Source organism: Argopecten irradians, chromosome 3 (assembly GCF_041381155.1).
Source record: "Argopecten irradians isolate NY chromosome 3, Ai_NY, whole genome shotgun sequence".
NCBI classification, from domain to species: domain Eukaryota; kingdom Metazoa; phylum Mollusca; class Bivalvia; order Pectinida; family Pectinidae; genus Argopecten; species Argopecten irradians.
In genome coordinates, this window is record NC_091136.1 from 45,495,963 (window position 1) to 45,519,129 (window position 23,167).

At 34.1% G+C, this 23,167-nt stretch overlaps 1 protein-coding gene across 1 annotated transcript; it reads right to left on the reverse strand.

Annotated features, from left to right (window-relative positions):
• Nucleotides 1-1,762: 1,762 nt before the first annotated feature.
• LOC138320054 (cholesterol 24-hydroxylase-like) lies at nt 1,763-20,123 on the reverse strand. Its single transcript, XM_069263142.1, has 13 exons — nt 20,023-20,123; nt 19,554-19,635; nt 19,268-19,341; nt 18,933-19,019; nt 17,595-17,733; nt 17,059-17,172; nt 16,555-16,711; nt 15,778-15,843; nt 14,284-14,356; nt 13,589-13,784; nt 12,448-12,539; nt 12,246-12,315; nt 1,763-1,951 (listed from the first exon to the last, which is right to left on the reverse strand). Exons 1-13 carry the CDS (start codon nt 20,109-20,111, stop codon nt 1,793-1,795), a joined length of 1,398 nt encoding a protein of 465 aa, XP_069119243.1. The 5' UTR covers nt 20,112-20,123; the 3' UTR covers nt 1,763-1,792.
• Between the last annotated feature and the right edge of the window lie 3,044 nt (nt 20,124-23,167).

The following is a 23,167-nucleotide window of genomic DNA, read 5'->3' on the forward strand; positions in this document are numbered from 1 at the left end:
GAGAAAGTACTGCAGCGGATTCGAGAGTCAAACTTGAAGCTGTCTCCGAAGAAATGTGCTTTCTTCATGCTGAGGGATAAGTATGTCGGACATATTGTCTCAGCAGATGGAGTAGAGCCGGACCCCGACAAAGTGGAGAAGGTAAAGACATGGCCACGCCCTAGTACTCCAGAGGAAGTGAGGCAGTTTCTCGGATTCATAGGATATTACCGGGGAATTTATAAAGGATTTCCTCCAAGATAGCTCGACCCCTTACCGATTTAATGCCTACACATAGGAAGACGAATGGTAAAGGGAAATTGAAGGCATTGCCACCCCGAGAATGGAAATGGAAGTTGAGCAAGAGGATGCCTTCACAGCACTCAAGGATGCATTGATTTCTCCGCCCATTCTCGGATACCCGGACTTTAAGAAGCCTTTCGAGAAGTACATACTGATGCTTCCCTTAAAGGCCTAAGAGCTGTCCTTTATCAAGAAGAAAATGGGTTATCGCATACGCCAGCAGGGGTTTGAGTAAATCTGAGAGGAACTATCCGGCACACAAGCTAGAGTTTCTGGCACTTAAATGGGCACTTTGCGAGAAGTTTCACGACTACCTATATGGACAGAACTTCACAGTGATGACAGACAACAATCCATTAACGTACATATTGACAACGACGAAACTCGATGCCACAGGGCATAGATCGGATCACAGGGGCCAAAAGTCCCAAAATCTCTTGAACTACTTCTTGTCAAGTTCTGAAAGGCCTACTGTAGGTAGAGGTCTTGAAACTGGACCAGTAGCATGAGATAATTCTTTCTGTTTTTTTTTAAACTGGTCAATCTTGGTCGATAATAACTTAATTTTGCTTTAGTTACACGTTACGTGGTTCATCGAAATATCCCATTTTGTAGTGTAAAACTTCACATTCCTTCTCAAGGTTCATATCCTAATGCTAAAATAATCATCCTGTATTTATGATTTAAATGATCATTTTACCGTACAGTAGAAATTCTATTAAACAGACTAAAAATATTCTACGCTTATTCTTTCTTTTTATTCATCGTATCCATCTTGTTTCTTCGACAGCTTTTCCCACAATTCATCTCATATGCAGACGCATCAGCATTTTTATCTTCTAACGCAAAAGCTTCCACACTCTTAGATAGTGCATAGGGTTACTGTTTAAGATGACCATGTCGACAGTCAATAGTTGACTATTTAGTATGGAGCATGCGTTAGTATAACTGAGGTATGATGCTAGGTGCAGTAATTAGACGTCCCGGAGTCTGAAGCGTCTTTGTTTCAGGACTTATATACCATTCATGTGCCTTCAGGCATGGTGATATTAGGCTTTAATTGCAGTTTATGATATTGTCAATAAACAATTGAATCTGTTAACCCACCAAGCAATTATCTCTGAGTAGACATATCCTATCTATTTCATGTTTATTGGTAGACACTTTATCTATTTCTGGGTTTCCTTTCGGATTATGTTTTGTCAAGCTCTCTTATTCTCGTGAAAATGTGAGTACTTCTGTGAAGTTTTATAAGGATATATTATGTATAGTGGTTGATAGAAAACCTTGGTACCTAGCGAATTCTGTTACAATCTGGGATCTAAAAACAACATGAATGATTCAAACCAAACATTGGCATGTAGTATAATTCCAAACTGATTATCTCATAAAAAGGCTATTTTCGCCTATTTAGATGACATGATGGAATGAAATATTATTTCATAAATTATGAATTTATAAAGGAACACAAGAACAGTTCGTTTGTTTTTAATGATGTATATGCAATATTCTAACGGATGCCAACATTATTGCTTCGTTGCCGGAAGTAACACTTCACACCATCTTTGGGCTGTATAGTTGTATTGTCCCTTATTTCGCTTGTTTGACCAGGGGCCAGCTCAAATTCAAAATTCTGCATAATCTTCACAATTATTGTTTTCATCGCCATCTGTTAAGAAGAACAAGACCATGGAAAACCATTAACAGAACCAAACGATCAGCAATATATAAAGATGACAAACCACTTAAACATGATACATGTAAAGTCGACTAGTAGACATAAAGATGACAAACCACGTAAACATGATACATGTAAAGTCGACTAGTAGACATACAGATGACAAACCACGTAAACATGATACATGTAAAGTTGACTAGTAGACATAAAGATGACAAACCACGTAAACATGATACATGTAAAATCAAGTCGACTAGTAGACATAAAGATGACAAACCACGTAAACATGATACATGTAAAATCAAGTTGACTAGTAGACATAAAGATGACAAACCACGTAAACATGATACATGTAAAATCAAGTTGACTAGTAGACATAAAGATGACAAACCACGTAAACATTGATACATGTAAAATCAAGTTGACTAGTAGACATGATAAGATGACAAACCACGTAAACATGATACATGTAAAATCGACTAGTAGACATAAAGATGACAAACCACGTAAACATGATACATGTAAAATCAAGTCGACTAGTAGACATAAAGATGACAAACCACGTAAACATGATACATGTAAAGTCGACTAGTAGACATAAAGATGACAAACCACGTAAAACATGATACATGTAAAATCAAGTGACTAGTAGACATAAAGATGACAAACCACGTAAACATGATACATGTAAAGTCGACTAGTAGACATAAAGATGACAAACCACGTAAACATGATACATGTAAAATCAAGTTGACTAGTAGACATAAAGATGACAAACCACGTAAAGCATGATACATGTACAATCAAGTTGACTAGTAGACATAAAGATGACAAACCACGTAAACATGATACATGTAAAAATCAAGTTGACTAGTAGACATAAAGATGACAAAACCACGTAAACATGATACATGTAAAGTCGACTAGTAGACATAAAGATGACAAACCACGTAAACATGATAACATGTAAAGTCGACTAGTAGATATAAAGATGACAAACCACTTAAACATGATACATGTAAAGTCAAGTCGACTAGTAGACATAAAGATGACAAACCACTTAAACATGATACATGTAAAATCAAGTTGACTAGTAGACATAATAAGATGACAAACCACGTAAACATGATACATGTAAAATCAAGTTGACTAGTAGACATACAGATGACAAACCACGTAAACATGATACATGTAAAGTTCGACTAGTAGACATAAAGATGACAAACCACGTAAACATGATACATGTAAAATCAAGTTGACTAGTAGACATAAAGATGACAAACCACGTAAACATGATACATGTAAAATCAAGTTGACTAGTAGACATAAAGATGACAAACCACGTAAACATGATACAGGTAAAATCAAGTTGACTAGTAGACATAAAGATGACAAACCACGTAAACATGATACATGTAAAATCAAGTGACTAGTAGACATAAAGATGACAACACAAACCACGTAAAACATAAGATCAAACAGTGTATACATGTAAAGTCGACTAGTAGACATAAAGATGACAAACCACGTAAACATGATACATGTAAAATCAAGTTGACTAGTAGACATAAAGATGACAAACCACGTAAACATGATACATGTAAAGTGACTAGTAGACATAAAGATGACAAACCACGTAAAACATGATACATGTAAAATCAAGTTGACTAGTAGACATAGATGACAAACACGTAACATGATGACAAACCACGTAGACATACAGATGACAAACCACGTAACATGATACAATGTAAAGTCGACTAGTAGACATAACAGATGACAAACCACGTAAACATGATACATGTAAAGTCGACTAGTAGACATAAAGATGACAAACCACGTAAACATGATACATGTAAAATCAAGTCGACTAGTAGACATAAAGATGACAAACCACGTAAACATGATACATGTAAAATCAAGTTGACTAGTAGACATAAAGATGACAAACCACGTAAACATGATACATGTAAAATCAAGTTGACTAGTAGACATAAAGATGACAAACCACGTAAACATGATACATGTAAAGTCGACTAGTAGACATAAAGATGACAAACCACGTAAACATGATACATGTAAAATCAAGTTGACTAGTAGACATAAAGATGACAAACCACGTAAACATGATACATGTAAAATCAAGTTGACTAGTAGACATAAAGATGACAAACCACGTAAACATGATACATGTAAAATCAAGTTGACTAGTAGACATAAAGATGACAAACCACGTAAACATGATACATGTAAAATCAAGTCGACTAGTAGACATAAAGATGACAAACCACGTAAACATGATACATGTAAAATCAAGTTGACTAGTAGACATAAAGATGACAAACCACGTAAACATGATACAGGTAAAATCAAGTTGACTAGTAGACATACAGATGACAAACCACGTAAACATGATACATGTAAAGTCGACTAGTAGACATAAAGATGACAAACCACGTAAACATGATACAGGTAAAATCAAGTTGACTAGTAGACATAAAGATGACAAACCACGTAAACATGATACATGTAAAATCAAGTTGACTAGTAGACATAAAGATGACAAACCACGTAAACATGATACATGTAAAATCAAGTTGACTAGTAGACATAAAGATGACAAACCACGTAAACATGATACATGTAAAATCAAGTCGACTAGTAGACATACAGATGACAAACCACGTAAAACATGATACATGTAAAAAAAAGTCGACTAGTAGACATAAAGATGACAAACCACGTAGAAAACATGATACATGTAAAAAAGTCGACTAGTAGACATAAAGATGACAAAACCACGTAAACATGATACATGTAAAATCAAGTTGACTAGTAGACATAAAGATGACAAACCACGTAAACATGATACATGTAAAATCAAGTTGACTAGTAGACATAAAGATGACAAACCACGTAAACATGATACATGTAAAATCAAGTTGACTAGTAGACATAAAGATGACAAACCACGTAAACATGATACATGTAAAGTCGACTAGTAGACATAAAGATGACAAACCACGTAAACATGATACATGTAAAGTCGACTAGTAGACATAAAGATGACAAACCACGTAAACATGATACATGTAAAATCAAGTTGACTAGTAGACATAAAGATGACAAACCACGTAAACATGATACATGTAAAATCAAGTTGACTAGTAGACATAAAGATGACAAACCACGTAAACATGATACAGGTAAAGTCGACTAGTAGACATACAGATGACAAACCACGTAAACATGATACATGTAAAAAAGTCGACTAGTAGACATACAGATGACAAACCACGTAAACATGATACATGTAAAGTCGACTAGTAGACATAAAGATGACAAACCACGTAAACATGATACATGTAAAATCAAGTTGACTAGTAGACATAAAGATGACAAACCACGTAAACATGATACATGTAAAATCAAGTTGACTAGTAGACATACAGATGACAAACCACGTAAACATGATACATGTAAAATCAAGTTGACTAGTAGACATAAAGATGACAAACCACGTAAACATGATACATGTAAAATCAAGTTGACTAGTAGACATACAGATGACAAACCACGTAAACATGATACATGTAAAGTCGACTAGTAGACATAAAGATGACAAACCACGTAAACATGATACATGTAAAATCAAGTTGACTAGTAGACATAAAGATGACAAACCACGTAAACATGATACATGTAAAATCAAGTTGACTAGTAGACATACAGATGACAAACCACGTAAACACGATACATGTAAAAATCAAGTTGACTAGTAGACATAAAGATGACAAACCACGTAAACATGATACATGTAAAAATCAAGTCGACTAGTAGACATAAAGATGACAAACCACGTAAACATGATACATGTAAAAAAGTTGACTAGTAGACATACAGATGACAAACCACGTAAACATGATACATGTAAAAGTTGACTAGTAGACATAAAGATGACAAACCACGTAAACATGATACATGTAAAAGTCGACTAGTAGACATAAAGATGACAAACCACGTAAACATGATACATGTAAAGTCGACTAGTAGACATACAGATGACAAACCACGTAAACATGATACATGTAAATCAAACTAGTAGACATAAAGATGACAAACCACGTAAACATGATACATGTAAAATCAAGTTGACTAGTAGACATAAAGATGACAAACCACGTAAACATGATACATGTAAAATCAAGTTGACTAGTAGACATAAAGATGACAAACCACGTAACATGATACTGTAAAGTCGATAGTAGACATAAAGATGACAAACCACGTTAAACATGATAAATGTAAAGTTGACTAGTAGACATAAAGATGACAAACCACGTAAACATGATACATGTAAAGTCGACTAGTAGACATACAGATGACAAACCACGTAAACATGATACATGTAAAATCAAGTTGACTAGTAGACATAAGATGACAAACCACGTAAAACATGATACATGTAAAATCAAGTCGACTAGTAGACATAAAGATGACAAACCACGTAAACATGATACATGTAAAATCAAGTTGACTAGTAGACATAAGATGACAAACCACGTAAACATGATACATGTAAAATCAAGTTGACTAGTAGACATAAAGATGACAAACCACGTAAACATGATACATGGTAAAAGTCGACTAGTAGACATAAAGATGACAAACCACGTAAACATGATACATGTAAAAAGTCGACTAGTAGACATAAAGATGACAAACCACGTAAACATGATACATGTAAAATCAAGTTGACTAGTAGACATAAAGATGACAAACCACGTAAACATGATACATGTAAAATAAAGTCGACTAGTAGACATACAGATGACAAACCACGTAAAACATGATACATGTAAAAGTTGACTAGTAGACATAAAGATGACAAACCACGTAAACATGATACATGGTAAAGTCGACTAGTAGACATAAAGATGACAAACCACGTAAACATGATACATGTAAAGTTGACTAGTAGACATAAAGATGACAAACCACGTAAACATGATACATGTAAAATCAAGTCGACTAGTAGACATAAAGATGACAAACCACGTAAACATGATACATGTAAAATCAAGTGACTAGTAGACCATAAAGATGACAAACCACGTAAACATGATACATGTTAAAGTGGCTAGTTAGACATAAAGATGCAAACCACGTAAAATTGATTACATGTTAAGTCGACTAGTAGACATAAAGATGACAAACCACGTAAACATGATACATGTAAAAGTCGGACTAGTAGACATACAGATGACAAACCACGTTAACACGATACATGTAAAATCAAGTTGACTAGTAGACATAAGATGACAAAACCACGTAAACATGATACATGTAAAGTCAGTTGACTAGTAGACATAAAGATGACAAACCACGTAAACATGATACATGTAAATCAAGTCGACTAGTAACATAAAGATGACAAACCACGTAAACATGATACATGTAAAGTCGACTAGTAGACATAAAAGATGACAAACCACGTAAACATGATACATGTAAAATCAAGTTGACTAGTAGACATAAAGATGACAAACCACGTAAACATGATACATGTAAAGTCGACTAGTAGACATAAAGATGACAAACCACGTAAACATGATACATGTAAAATCAAGTTGACTAGTAGACATAAAGATGACAAACCACGTAAACATGATACATGTAAAAGTCGACTAGTAGACATACAGATGACAAACCACGTAAACATGATACATGTAAAGTCAAGTCGACTAGTAGACATACAGATGACAAACCACGTAAAACATGATACATGTAAAAAGTTGACTAGTAGACATAAAGATGACAAACCACGTAAACATGATACATGTAAAATCAAGTTGACTAGTAGACATAAAGATGACAAACCACGTAAACATGATACATGTACAAATCAAGTTGACTAGTAGACATAACAGATGACAAACCACGTAAACATGATACATGTAAAATCAAGTTGACTAGTAGACATAAAGATGACAAACCACGTAAACATGATACATGTAAAGTCGACTAGTAGACATAAAGATGACAAACCACGTAAACATGATACATGTAAAATCAAGTTCGACTAGTAGACATACAGATGACAAACCACGTAAACATGATACATGTAAAGTCGACTAGTAGACATACAGATGACAAACCACGTAAACATGATACATGTAATAAAAGTCGACTAGTAGACATACAGATGACAAACCACGTAAACATGATACATGTAAAGTCGACTAGTAGACATAAAGATGACAAACCACGTAAACATGATACATGTAAAATCAAGTCGACTAGTAGACATAAAGATGACAAACCACGTAAACATGATACATGTAAAGTCGACTAGTAGACATAAAGATGACAAACCACGTAAACATGATACATGTAAAGTCGACTAGTAGACATACAGATGACAAACCACGTAAACATGATACATGTAAAATCAAGTCGACTAGTAGACATACAGATGACAAACCACGTAAACATGATACATGTAAAGTCGACTAGTAGACATAAAGATGACAAACCACGTAAACATGATACATGTTAAGTCGACTAGTAGACATAAAGATGACAAACCACGTAAACATGATACATGTAAAATCAAGTCGACTAGTAGACATACAGATGACAAACCACGTAAACATGATACATGTAAAGTTGACTAGTTGACATAAAGATGACAAACCACGTAAACATGATACATGTAAAGTCGACTAGTAGACATACAGATGACAAACCACGTAAACATGATTACATGTAAAGTTGACTAGTAGACATACAGATGACAAACCACGTTAAACATGATACATGTAATTAAAGTGACTAGTAGACATACAAATGACAAACCACGTAAACATGATACATGTAAAGTTGACTAGTAGACATACAGATGACAAACCACGTAAACATGATACATGTATCAAGTTGACTAGTAGACATAAAGATGACAAACCACGTAAACATGATACATGTTAAGTCGACTAGTAGACATACAGATGACAAACCACGTAAACATGATACATGTAAAATCAAGTCGACTAGTAGACATACAGATGACAAACCACGTAAACATGATACATGTAAAATCAAGTTGACTAGTAGACATAAAGATGACAAACCACGTAAACATGATACATGTAAAGTCAAGTTGACTAGTAGACATACAGATGACAAACCACGTAAACATGATACATGTAAAAAGTTGACTAGTAGACATACAGATGACAAACCACGTAAACATGATACATGTAAAGTCGACTAGTAGACATACAGATGACAAACCACGTAAACATGATACATGTAAAGTCGACTAGTAGACATACAGATGACAAACCACGTAAACATGATACATGTAAAGTTGACTAGTAGACATACAGATGACAAACCACGTAAACATGATACATGTAAAGTTGACTAGTAGACATACAGATGACAAACCACGTAAACATGATACATGTAAAATCAAGTCGACTAGTAGACATACAGATGACAAACCACGTAAACATGATACATGTAAAGTCGACTAGTAGACATAACAGATGACAAACCACGTAAACATGATACATGTAAAGTCGACTAGTAGACATAAGATGACAAACCACGTAAACATGATACATGTAAAGTTGACTAGTAGACATAAGATGACAAACCACGTATGATACATGTTAAGTCGACTAGTACATAAAGATGACAACCAAGTAAACATGTAATGTAAAGTCGGACTAGTAGACATAAAGATGACAAACCACGTAAACATGATACATGTAAAGTCGACTAGTAGACATAAAGATGACAAACCACGTAAACATGATACATGTAAAGTCGACTAGTAGACATAAAGATGACAAACCACGTAAACATGATACATGTAAAATCAAGTCGACTAGTAGACATACAGATGACAAACCACGTAAACATGATACATGTAAAGTCGACTAGTAGACATACAGATGACAAACCACGTAAACATGATACATGTAAAGTCGACTAGTAGACATAAAGATGACAAACCACGTAAACATGATACATGTAAAATCAAGTCGACTAGTAGACATAAAGATGACAAACCACGTAAACATGATACATGTAAAATCAAGTTGACTAGTAGACATAAAGATGACAAACCACGTAAACATGATACATGTAAAATCAAGTTGACTAGTAGACATAAAGATGACAAACACGTAAACATGATACATGTAAAGTCGACTAGTAGACATAAAGATGACAAACCACGTAAACATGATACATGTAAAATCAAGTTGACTAGTAGACATAAAGATGACAAACCACGTAAACATGATACATGTAAAATCAAGTCGACTAGTAGACATAAAGATGACAAACCACGTAAACATGATACATGTAAAATCAAGTCGACTAGTAGACATAAAGATGACAAACCACGTAAACATGATACATGTAAAGTCGACTAGTAGACATACAGATGACAAACCACGTAAACATGATACATGTAAAGTCGACTAGTAGACATACAGATGACAAACCACGTAAACATGATACATGTAAAGTCGACTAGTAGACATACAGATGACAAACCACGTAAACATGATACATGTAAAGTCGACTAGTAGACATACAGATGACAAACCACGTAAACATGATACATGTAAAGTCGACTAGTAGACATACAGATGACAAACCACGTAAACATGATACATGTAAAGTTGACTAGTAGACATAAAGATGACAAACCACGTAAACATGATACATGTAAAATCAAGTTGACTAGTAGACATAAAGATGACAAACCACGTAAACATGATACATGTAAAGTTGACTAGTAGACATAAAGATGACAAACCACGTAAACATGATACATGTAAAAGTTGACTAGTAGACATAAAGATGACAAACCACGTAAACATGATACATGTAAAAGTTGACTAGTAGACATAAAGATGACAAACCACGTAAACATGATACATGAAAGTTGACTAGTAGACATAAAGATGACAAACCACGTAAACATGATACATGTAAAGTTGACTAGTAGACATAAAGATGACAAACCACGTAAACATGATACATGTAAAAAGTTGACTAGTAGACATAACAGATGACAAACCACGTAAACATGATACATGTAAAGTTGACTAGTAGACATACAGATGACAAACCACGTAAACATGATACATGTAAAATCAAGTTGACTAGTAGACATAAAGATGACAAACCACGTAAACATGATACATGTAAAGTCGACTAGTAGACATAAAGATGACAAACCACGTAAACATGATACATGTAAAGTCGACTAGTAGACATACAGATGACAAACCACGTAAACATGATAATGTAAAGTCGACTAGTAGACATACAGATGACAAACCACGTAAACATGATACATGACAAACCACGTAAACATGATACAGGTAATGTAAAGTTGACTAGTAGACATAAAGATGACAAACCACGTAAACATGATACAGGTAAAATCGACTAGTAGACATACAGATGACAAACCACGTAAACATGATACAGGTAAAATCAAGTCGACTAGCAGAAGCATACATTCATTGACTTTGCACGGCTATTTAAAGTGGTTATTCGAGATCCCAATACGACGTGGGCAAAGTACGATTTACCGTCGACGTCGCATCACCCTATGATTATGACGTCACAAACTCTATACCAAAAGATGACGCCACAATCACCAGAAGGTGAAACCAATCGACTAATCGTCGGTAAATTACACGTCGTTAAAATGCCCTGTTGTCATTGTGAGTGAATCTTTCCTGAATATTTATTTTCTCGAAATTTTACAGCGTGCGGAATTGTATCGCATATGGAAATCTGTAGGTATTATGATAGCTAACATTATCGACGACAAGCTTTTAGTCTTAGCCTATAAAATCACATGACGTTGTGAAAAAGAAACTCGAATATTCTAAATAGATTTACATTTCTAAAACATCTGAAATTATTTTTCGTCTTCATACCCCAACGATAGCATTTTCCATAAAGTACATACAGTTCGTTCTACCAATCATTATATATATATATTGATTGTTTTCATAATATCTTTCCGTAACATTGCAGGGCAGTGTTGCAGAATTGAAATAGATGTTTTTTTTTGACAAAATGAAGTTGGTTTGATAACTTATACGTTTGGTAAATATGACCTTTTTATAGGCTGATACTTACAACAAAGTAATTGGTATGTTTAACAGTTGATAAGCTGTGATACAATCTATAATTGATCTCAGATAGCTCTGTTCCTTATAGAATTAAACATCAATAATGAACCTACCTCCGCAAACGTTTTCCCGATGCATATGTGGGGTCCAGCTGAAAATGGTGTCGACACATATTTACATGGCCTGAAAAGATAATATTCTTATTTCATAAGGTTCAAATACAGCTAATATAAAATGATTGACATATTATCGTAAAACATGCTGGATGATTAGATAATCCTGATCTATATAACACACTATTGAACGATTACTAACTTTTCTGTGCTGTTTCTGTCGAATCGGTCCGGTCGGAACTGAGTGGGATCTCTCACATTCTGCTCAACTCTAGATGTTGCGTAGAAACTAACCTGGTGTTAAGGTATGAAAAGTAAATTCCATGGTAAATTAGAATCATGTCCAATACACTTTGAAGGTGTTTATCCTTACATGGTGTGTACACCGTGTATTAAGAGAGGTAAGGATGGCATTTCATAAAAAATTCCATTTTAGCAATATGGTTTAACAACATTCGTAAGTATATATTTTTAACTGGAATGAAATGTTGTGTTAAATGATTATCTGAAAATAACTCACCAAAAGTAATGTTAAACATACATTTTTTTAATTTCAACAAATTTTATATCAAAAATTTATTTGAAAAATGATTGAACAACAGGCATGACCTATGTGAGTTCTCTCCCTAAGTAACAAATGCAAAGCAAATTACATAAGATATACAGTGTTGTTTATAATATATAACAGTATAAACATCTTATCATTGTCAAATGTAAAATTTGAACGTGGAAGTTTATAGTTACAGATATGTTTCAATGGCGTTTATTTGTCAAAAAGTGTATGTATTTAGAGAATTATTGCCAGGTTTCAAAAGGTGATTGGTACTGAATCCAGTATTCAGTGAAAGGTTTCCCTCCACCCATAGGATACAGACCAGCCAATGTCCATATAGGCCTACTAGTCATTGGTCATCCACCCATGAGGTTTGTGGCCAGTCATGGAAACTAGATTCTGTGTATTTGAAGTAAGATTGTTAAAGGGGGGGGGGGACCAATTATGTTGTATTTATGAATTCACTCTGAAAGATTTAAAAAAAAAACACATACAGATTAAGCTACATTCAACTGTTAAATAATTCAGGTGTTAGAAAAAATAGAACATAATTATAAGATGATGATTGAATTTGTAAATGTTTTGATTCTCTTTTGCTTAGTTCATGCCATATAAAGTGATGTAGTCTATGCTACTGGCCACATCAATTCTATAATGAATAATAATCCAAAAATATTACTTACGATCTTGTCTGTGCCTTCAGATAATTTCCCCCGTCATGTTACTGTGGCCACAGGTAGAGTTTACCTATAAGTACCGAACTATTGTAATATGGGCCTATTTTACATACCATCATATCTGTGCCTGCAGGTATACAGTGAGCCCCGAGTTTATAGTCCTTCGCTGTTTCCCGGAATGTTGTCTTGGCAACAGGATACAGCCTAAGTGTCTCTTTCAATACCATGTCCAAGTAAGTCAACTTTTCCAATTCGTTTGTGGTAACCACAGATACAGAGCCAACGTTTTCATCCACTTCTTGTTGAAATCTTGAGAAACAAAATCTATTTTTAGGAATCGTTTACTACCTCATTTATTTCAGAAACTCTTTCTACTATTGTGTGTGTTGAAATGTTATCGATACATATATAATTGTATAATGTAATATAGCCATGTGTCTTCATAAAAATGTCTGAAAAATGTTCAATTTGTTATTCACGATAGTGTTAATGTATCTTTTTCTAATTCATTTTTCATTTTGAATTTACGCTCAAAGTGCCTTAAAACTTCATTATGTTAAATGAAAATATTAATGTAAAACGAGTTTAAAATAAATTTTAATTTCTAAAATAGAATCTGTGTTTGATGATGAACATCGTAAAATATCGAAGAACGTCTGGAATGTTCTAAATTAACATGGACTTTGTAGTATCAATCGCGTTTTTTTTTTATTAATCTTCTTTCTTTAATTCCAAACCAATTTTGAAAACGACTTAAAATCACAACTAATGGAAACAAGCATACAAGGTATCTGATACTGTGTCTTACCGATTGTAACATTCAGGGTTCTTGGCGAGGAGTAGAAGCGTGAAGGACAAGGCATTGGCTAATGTTTCTTGTCCTGTATCATAACAGTACAATATATTCATATTAATGTCCTGTATCATAACAGTACAATATATTCATATTAATGTCCTGTGTCATAACAGTACAATATATTCATATATTAATGTCCTGTATCATACAGTCCTCGCTTCCGTGAGCACCAAAGTCACTGTATTGTAAGATACTAATATTCTGTTTATTCATATGTCATTAATGACAGTTATTTACTGGTTTCGCTCGAAGCGAGTCGCTTCTTGATCATAACAGTACAATAAATGTATTCATATTAATGTCAAACTGTAATTCAGTGAATATCACTGAAAGTAAAATATCAAATTCAATAAATATTAAAAATTACTTTCCTGTACTTTCATAACAGTACATTTCATTCGTAAAATATATTCATATTAATGTTTCATTCCCGGAAGGTTCAAGTTCTGGGTCAGTTAGAAAAAGTTCCGTCATTTAACATCCACGTGATACAGGATAAATATATTCATATTAATAGCACAAGTTTATCCGGCTAGTTATCGTCAGTATGTGGACAAGTTGCAATAAATTCATATTAATGTCCTGTATCATAACAGTACAATATATCATATTAATGTCCTGTGTCATAACAGTACACTATATTCATATTAATGTCCTGTATCATAACAGTACAAATATTCATATTAATGTCCTGTATCATAACAGTACAATATATTCATATTAATGTCCTGTGTCATAACAGTACAATATATTCATATTAATGTCCTGTGTCATAACAACACTATATTCATATTAATGTCCTGTATCATAACAGTACAATATATTCATATTAATGTCCTGTATCATAACAGTACAATATATTCATATTAATGTCCTGTATCATAACAGTACAATATATTCATATTAATGTCCTGTGTCATAACAGTACAATATATTCATATTAATGTCCTGTATCATAACAGTACAATATATTCATATTAATGTCCTGTATCATAACAGTACAATATATTCCATATTAATGTCCTGTGTCATAACAGTACACTATATTCATATTAATGTCCTGAACAGTACAATATATTCATATTAATGTCCTGTATCATAACAGTACAATATATTCATATTAATGTCCTGTGTCATAAAACGAAATACAATATATTCATGTTTGTGTCCTATATCATTAATATCTTAATATTAATATCTTATATAAAATACAACGTATATTTTTTTTTTTCTATACAACTCTAATTGCGTGTGAATTTGTTTAGATTCTGGAATTTTCAATGCATGAAATACGCCGACTTTCAGAATATAACACTTTCGTTTTTAAAGGAAGTTAAAATCTTAGAAAAACTCTCATCTTATTGTAAATTAAAAGTGTTGACAGTTAACCACATGAAACAATGGAAAGATATTGTCAGCACTTACTGGCTTAAACATTGAGTTTACCTGCCACAATAAATGTAAGGAAATTGTCCAATAAAACGTCGTCTGTTATTATTCCGGGATGTTTTTCTGAAACAAGACACGATTTGGAAGTATCTCTGCAAAACAGTATAATTGGTCAAGAAAGAAATTTATTTTAATTTAACAATCGATGATTTTAGTTTTTGCACCTAATGATAACATTACTGTAAATCAATCTATTTTCGAGACGACTTAATTTAGCGTTTTTTTTTTATTCCTTATGACTCTTCGTGGAAATTTTATTTCAGAACAGACTTTAGGAGTCCCACTTTACCTGTACTTTAAACAGTTACCTGGATATTTAATTTCACGACAAACTTTGGGAGTTCCACTTTACCTGTACTTTAAACAGTTTCACGATTTATTATCGACCGCGAAGATTATCCGCTCGCTAAAATTGATGGTTGTATTGGTTAATAATATTAATGTACTGAAAGCATGGGCCTTTTTATTGTCGTATTGCATTACTGTAAAAGTGAATTAGTCGTGGAATAGGAACTTTCGCTTTCATTACATCACTGCGAACATGTCCATGCGCATATATATCACTCAATTCAAATCTTGATATGTAAATAATTAAACTTTAGATGCATATCCCGACAATGACCAAACCGCGAACAGCTTACTAACTGACTTATCCACGCTTACAATAGTATGTCTTCTCCTTGTAACATTTATATTCGATTCCTACTTAGACATCTATCATTTCGTGTAAAATGAGACGATGTGACATATCCATAGATTACCCAGAATAGTTACCTTTTAATTCCATTATATTCTCCAAAAGGTCATTAGGTGCATATTCACCGTTCCGTTTTGCAATCTTTCTGTCAAGCATCTCCTTTTCTGCACATTGTCGGATAAAATTTACAGATTCACGAACAACACAACGGAATTTCCATTTAAGCGGATTTATCTGAAACATGTATGACATACTGCATGACCATCTGTGCTTCTGTGAACTTTCAAAACAATTTTACGAAATATTATAATTGTAAATTGATTTTGCATATAGCTGCTAGCATCTCTAAATGAATCTTACGAATGAACATATTTAAAAAACAAAGTAGTATGTTTTTTCATGCTTCAAACAAATGTGTTTTTTATGTAAAAAAAAGAAAGGAAATATTCCGTTTCTACCACGCTCTCTAGACCGTGAGTTGAACGTGGATGTCACTATCCTGATCATTGGTCAACACGATAAAGCCGAGGTCAACAGTGTCCATTCCCGGGTTATCTTGGTGTTTCTAAGGATTAACTTACAGCTGCAAACGGATTGACGATTTGTTCTGCGATTCCGGAAAATGTTGTCTTCATGTTAGTAACAAATGGATGATTGTGACCATCCAACGGCCCCATATCAACGTTACATGCAACCTACAATAGAGACAGTTCGAATTATTTTATTGAGACCCACTATTTCCATTTATATGAACCCTGTAAGCCTAGAAAAATCTAAACGAAATAGTTATCAATAGGACGACTCTCCTTAATAAAAAATTATTGTATGCATGAAAAAATAAACCGTTGAGATTAAGTTACTACTGTTTTGTATTGACAGGTGAAATTGATCTTTCGCAGTTTGTTTTTATTCGGCAATACTCTAGCGACATTGTGGCATACCATGGGTTCAAACACCTGTCTTCCTAGAATTTTATTATCTGTTTTGGGGGCCATATTCTTTTCTAAATTTATGTTAGAATTTCATTTAAATTGATTTATCTTTTGTACGGTTAAATCTATTTTATTGATTTATTTGATGTTTGATAGACTTGATTGAGCTCTACACGAAAACACACCTTGTAAATCAAGTGCATGGTCAGCTTGTTAAAGGTGTCTAACGTCTGTACCTCTGTCCTACCATCCGCAGATAGCTCCAATAACTGTGTATAACGGTTGGCGAACTCGTTGAATTCATTTTCAAATTGTCGAATGCAGCTTAATTGTTGTATAAATAGAGGAAAAAAAGTACAGCGATATTCCATAAAATAAATGTAAAAATATGCGTATGTTAGACATACAAAACTTCAGAACAAGGAATAAAAGATACGGAAGTATGTGGATAGAGGTTTTTTTTTTCTATTTTGTCTATTTTAACAGTATTTCAAAATACTTGGTTGCTATTATTTGCGAGGTCTTAAATTTAGTTTAAAGGACTGACTCTTTCATGTCTATCCTTAAGAGATCCCCGATAACAGACATATTTATATTCCTTGTAATGTGGTCTACTATTAAAGAGTTTTCATTAAACAATTCTTCCTACTGAATGCTGCTTACAGTTTCCACAAAGTGATAAGTTTTATCGCTGAACTTGATATCATTCTTGCTTATGCTACACGATATAACTTAAAAGTCATTGTAATTCTTCTTTTACTTTTGGTATAATGTAGATTCTCTTAAAGGGACAATTCAGTCTAAGAGCGCATTGGAAATTCCACATATATCAGGAAACAAAACAGTTCTTATTGAAGTTAGAGTAATTGAAGTATTCATTGTTATGTGTCAGAAAAGCCCACTTTGGTGAAACATGTGGGGAATCTTGATACACGTACTTGCTCGCTGTCCGCATTTACATGTCTTGTATGCCGAACCTTGACAAGTGACAGTAGAGTAAGTCTAGAACTACTGAAATAGCTCTTACAATAGTGTGTTTACCTTATTATGTGAAAAACCAACTCCTCGTTGGATATGTATTGCATTTCTTTAACCTGCGTGACATCGGCTCGGAAATGGGTTCAGCGTTTGTATTGCACCTGCTTAATCGTAAATGCTATCCGATTTGGAATTTCAACGTTATCAATTATAATATGCCGTCGAATTCATCAATATTTTTTGTTGTATGTTTCATAAGGAAAGTCGAATAATACACTTTATATTTACATACCAGTTGTCATATAGTCAAGCGCTTATTATCATCGATCACAAATGTGATGTTCATCCAGACGATAACGAAATTCATGATATATGAAATTCCTTGGGATTTCATCATAAAAGACAAATGTAAATTAAGCAGCGTTTGCCATGGAATAACTCTGCATCATATTGGTTTGATGCCACTTAAAGACGTTCAATCTTAATGACAACTTTTAAAAAGTGCATAGATAACGTTTGCCGGAACTTGACATGAATTGACTTACTGTGGTTTGAACCATTTATCGAAATGCATTCGCTGCAGTATCCAGAGTTTATTATCAACTTGTGTTAAAAGTCCCTCATTAACAAACCTGAAATTATATCAAAATATTCTTACTCATATCGATTTGTTCTAAAACGTATAGTTTAACATAATGCCATCTATATTAAATACATACAATGGAAAATAAATAAATCACCTTAGCGAAGCAGTGAATTGAAAAGATAACTCAAGGTTATCTTTTCTGAATAGTCCTTTTGCTTATGTGGTTGCATGAAAACTCGTTTAATTAAAACATGTGATCAATTTATGGACTATGCCAGTAGAGACAGTTTTTACCTTGCACCGAACACGCCAGTCGATGAAGAATAGATACGTCTCGATTTTGGATGGTTACCGGTCACCAGCACATCCTGGAGAAATAATACTGTTATGGAGGTTAGGACAAACATGACAGTAGAGCCCCTTCCTCACTCTCACGAGAATTTAAATTATAAATTACTCCCCCAGTCATTTTGACAAAGAAAACGAGCCAATGAAGCAATCTTGACATTGCGAATATTAAGGATAAAAGGATACCTGTCTGGTGTTTATAAAATTGGATGATCTGATTATCAAGGATTACCTTTATAAAATCCGGATCTAAGACAACAACAATAACCTGATTCCATAACCACAGGCGAAAAATAAGTCCGTACGTCTTGGACCTGTTGATAAAAAAGTTACCCTTCAGCATTGATAACACAAATAACTCAAAAATGTATAATTGTTCTTAACAAATTTATTACAGCCAGACATGAAGTCTTTTGTGAGTCGAGGACTCTGGGAAGCATGATACCACACAATATTTTAAATGGATAGATGAAAGTAGAATGTAAGTTAAAGAAGAAGAAGAATTTTAAGAGGAAGTAGAATTGATGTGAACAATATTGTTATGAACGTATGCTAAACAAGTGTATGGTTAAATGATATATATTTTTGTCGGCTGTTTGTACAGTATTTATCACACAATTCAAGATAAATGGACCTAACATTTCCTAAACAAAACAAGGTGCACTGATATTCTGAATTTTGTAGAAGTTAAAACTACTTACACTTCTATCAAATAATCGTCCATAATACCTCCAGCTGTGATTGCTTTTGATATAGATGGTAGGTGTCCTCTCCAGAAACTTTTAAACATATATCAAACACAAGTATTAAGTTTTAACATACCCGGTATCAAAGCTTCTCCATACGTTTAAGTTATGTATAACTGGGCAAAAATGCACATGCTATTGTTTCTTAAGTGGTGTATTGGAAACAGTTAGGTTTGATAATTAAGTGGTGAATATCATTCAAAGGCAATGACAAAAACGTGTATGACACTTTATAAGCATTTGCAAAATCCCAGAATTAACACATTGTAAAAGTTCTTGTTTTATGCTTGATATATGGTTAAGAAAAACCATATCTGAGGAAGTCACTTAATAATTACTTATATCATTGTAAAAATGCGCATTTAATTGGTTGACCACAACCTGGCCATCTTGGTTAGTATGTAGTATTTTTAAAACACTGTAGGCGTAAATATCACGATTTTTGGCAGGCAGTACTCCCAAAATTAATGCTGAGCGGTAACTTCACTTTGCAAAATCAAAACCTAAACAATTAAAGTATTGTAATTCTCAAAATGTTTGGCGATGAATAACATATCAAAGCTCCTCTTGATTCGTGAGTATGAAAAATACAGCACATATAACTTTAAGCACAACAAAGTTGAAATAAATCTTAAGTTTTATATAATGAATTTTAATTTAAACCATTTTCGAATGAAAAGGGTACACATGTCTACCACAGCGTACCATGAAACAAGATTGATTTGCGCTCATATTTGTTATAAATACAAAGTAGTTTATACTTTTATTTCTATTTACTCTTTGATTTTGCACGACAGAAATCTGCAGTCGCATGTTAAATAAACACTGCCTGTTGTTTGATCCCATTTCATTTTTTTTAAATAAAATTTTGTTAAAATTGAAATGTTAAATAAAACATATCAAGAAGCTTTCACGATGAAGTGCTAGGGCGGCTGAATCCGGAGCAACGATCCCTTATTTAAGCACTTCCATTTTGTGACTGCTATTTCACAGTGTTGTCAGAAGATTCGAAGGTAAATCGATAGTCATGTGAACAAGTCGAAACTCTTTGGTTTTATCGTCCCAGATGCCTAGGAATATTGGCTGGGAAATATTTCGTTACTAAAGAGTCATCACGTTGTCGTAATACGGCGGTGATAATAACACAGATCAGTGTCTACCACTGCATGTCACAATGATTTCTGTAAACTAGAGTCTGCAATCATTGAAGCTATTCGAGGTAAATGTCACCACGAGAAGAAATAATTGCGGTTCTTTTCTTCAAGAAAGTGGTGTGTTAGCTTCTGTTTTTTTACATTATCACTGCCTAAAACATGATTAAGAATGATCATTCAAACATGGCTGCCGGAAATGTTTCCTGGAGATAGGTCAGCTTTGCTGACAGCATCATTTAGCTCTCCTCGGTCGCAGGTGCGAGTCTCTATGTGGTTTACTCCACAGGGACCTGCGTTCCGTGAGAAAATTGAACATGGCGGCGACGGTTAAAGTAAGTGAGCTACACGATGTTTAAATGGAGTTTCTACAAAGTACGAGTCATGACACCTCCAAAGGAGATTGTGGATGAACACAGTTATGGGTACTGTTTACCACCACAAGCGTAGATTTTGTGATTTTGGCTTGGTTTTTGAGGTACCCATTAGAGCCGTGACGACATTTCGACAGGACAGGGAAATGTCTACCTAGCATATTTTTCGTAAATTTCCAGATTCATCAAGCCATAGCTTCGTCAATACTTGGCCAATTTTGTTCATCAAGCACTCAATGGAAAGATAAATTATTTCTCTTTAAGGTAAGATATCCGTCAATGTTGTACAGAACCCATTTTTTAAAATAATCACGGTTAAAAAAAATAGGTTCGTTTTTCTCGACCGCCGAGTTCATACCCTTGATACTATAATATATATATGTATACTATTGGTTAAAAATTTTCGTGCCAGGTCCCTGTGGTTTACTCTATACCTTTGGGAACAGAAACCACATTTGCTGCAGATTCATGAATAACTCATCACTCAAATCATCCTCATCTGATTGGTCGTATTGGGCTGAGGCGGAAACCTTGACCAATCTCAGTTGATTTAAAAAACGTTCATACTTAGTGTATTGTATGTTTTTACGTGTCATCCTGTGGTAAAGACTGTCTAGGTTTTTACGTGACATCCTGTGGTAAAGACTGTCTAGGTTTTTACATGACATCCTGTGGTAAAGACTGTCTAGGTTTTTACATGACATCCTGTGGTAAAGACTGTCTAGATTTTACATGACATCCTATGGTAAAGACTGTCTAGATTTTACATGACATCCTGTGGTAAAGACTGTCTAGGTTTTTACATGACATCATGTGGTAAAGACTGTCTAGGTTTTATATGACATCCTGTGGTAAAGACTTTCTAGGTATCACATGACATCCTGTGGTAAAGACTGTCTAGGTTTTTACGTGACATCATGTGGTGAAGACTGTCTAGGTTTTTACGTGTCAAACTGTGGTAAAGACTGTCTAGGTTTTTACGTGTCAAACTGTGGTAAAGACTATCTAGGTTTTTACATGACATCCTGTGGTAAAGACTGTCTAGGTTTTTACGCGACATCCTGTGGTAAAGACTGTCTAGGTTTTTACGTGACATCCTGTGGTAAAGACTGTCTAGGTTTTTACGTGTCAAACGGTGGTAAAGACCGTCTAGGTTTTAACGTGACATCCTATGGTAAAGACTGTCTTGGTTTTACATGACATCCTGTGGCAAAGACTGTCTAGGTTTTTACATGGCATCTTGTGGTAAAGACTGTCTAGGTTTTTACATGGCATCCTGTGGTAAAGACTGTCTAGGTTTTTACACGACATCCTATGGTAAAGACTGTCTAGATTTAACATGGCATCCTATGGTGAAGACTGTCTAGGTTTTTACATGGCATCCTGTGGTAAAGACTGTCTAGGTTTTTACGTGACATCATGTGGTGAAGACTGTCTAGGTTTTTACATGACATCCTGTGGTAAAGACTGTCTAGGTTTTTAGATGACATCCTATGGTAAAGGCTGTCTAGATTTAACATGACATCCTATGGTAAAGACTGTCTAGATTTTACATGGCATCCTATGGTAAAGACT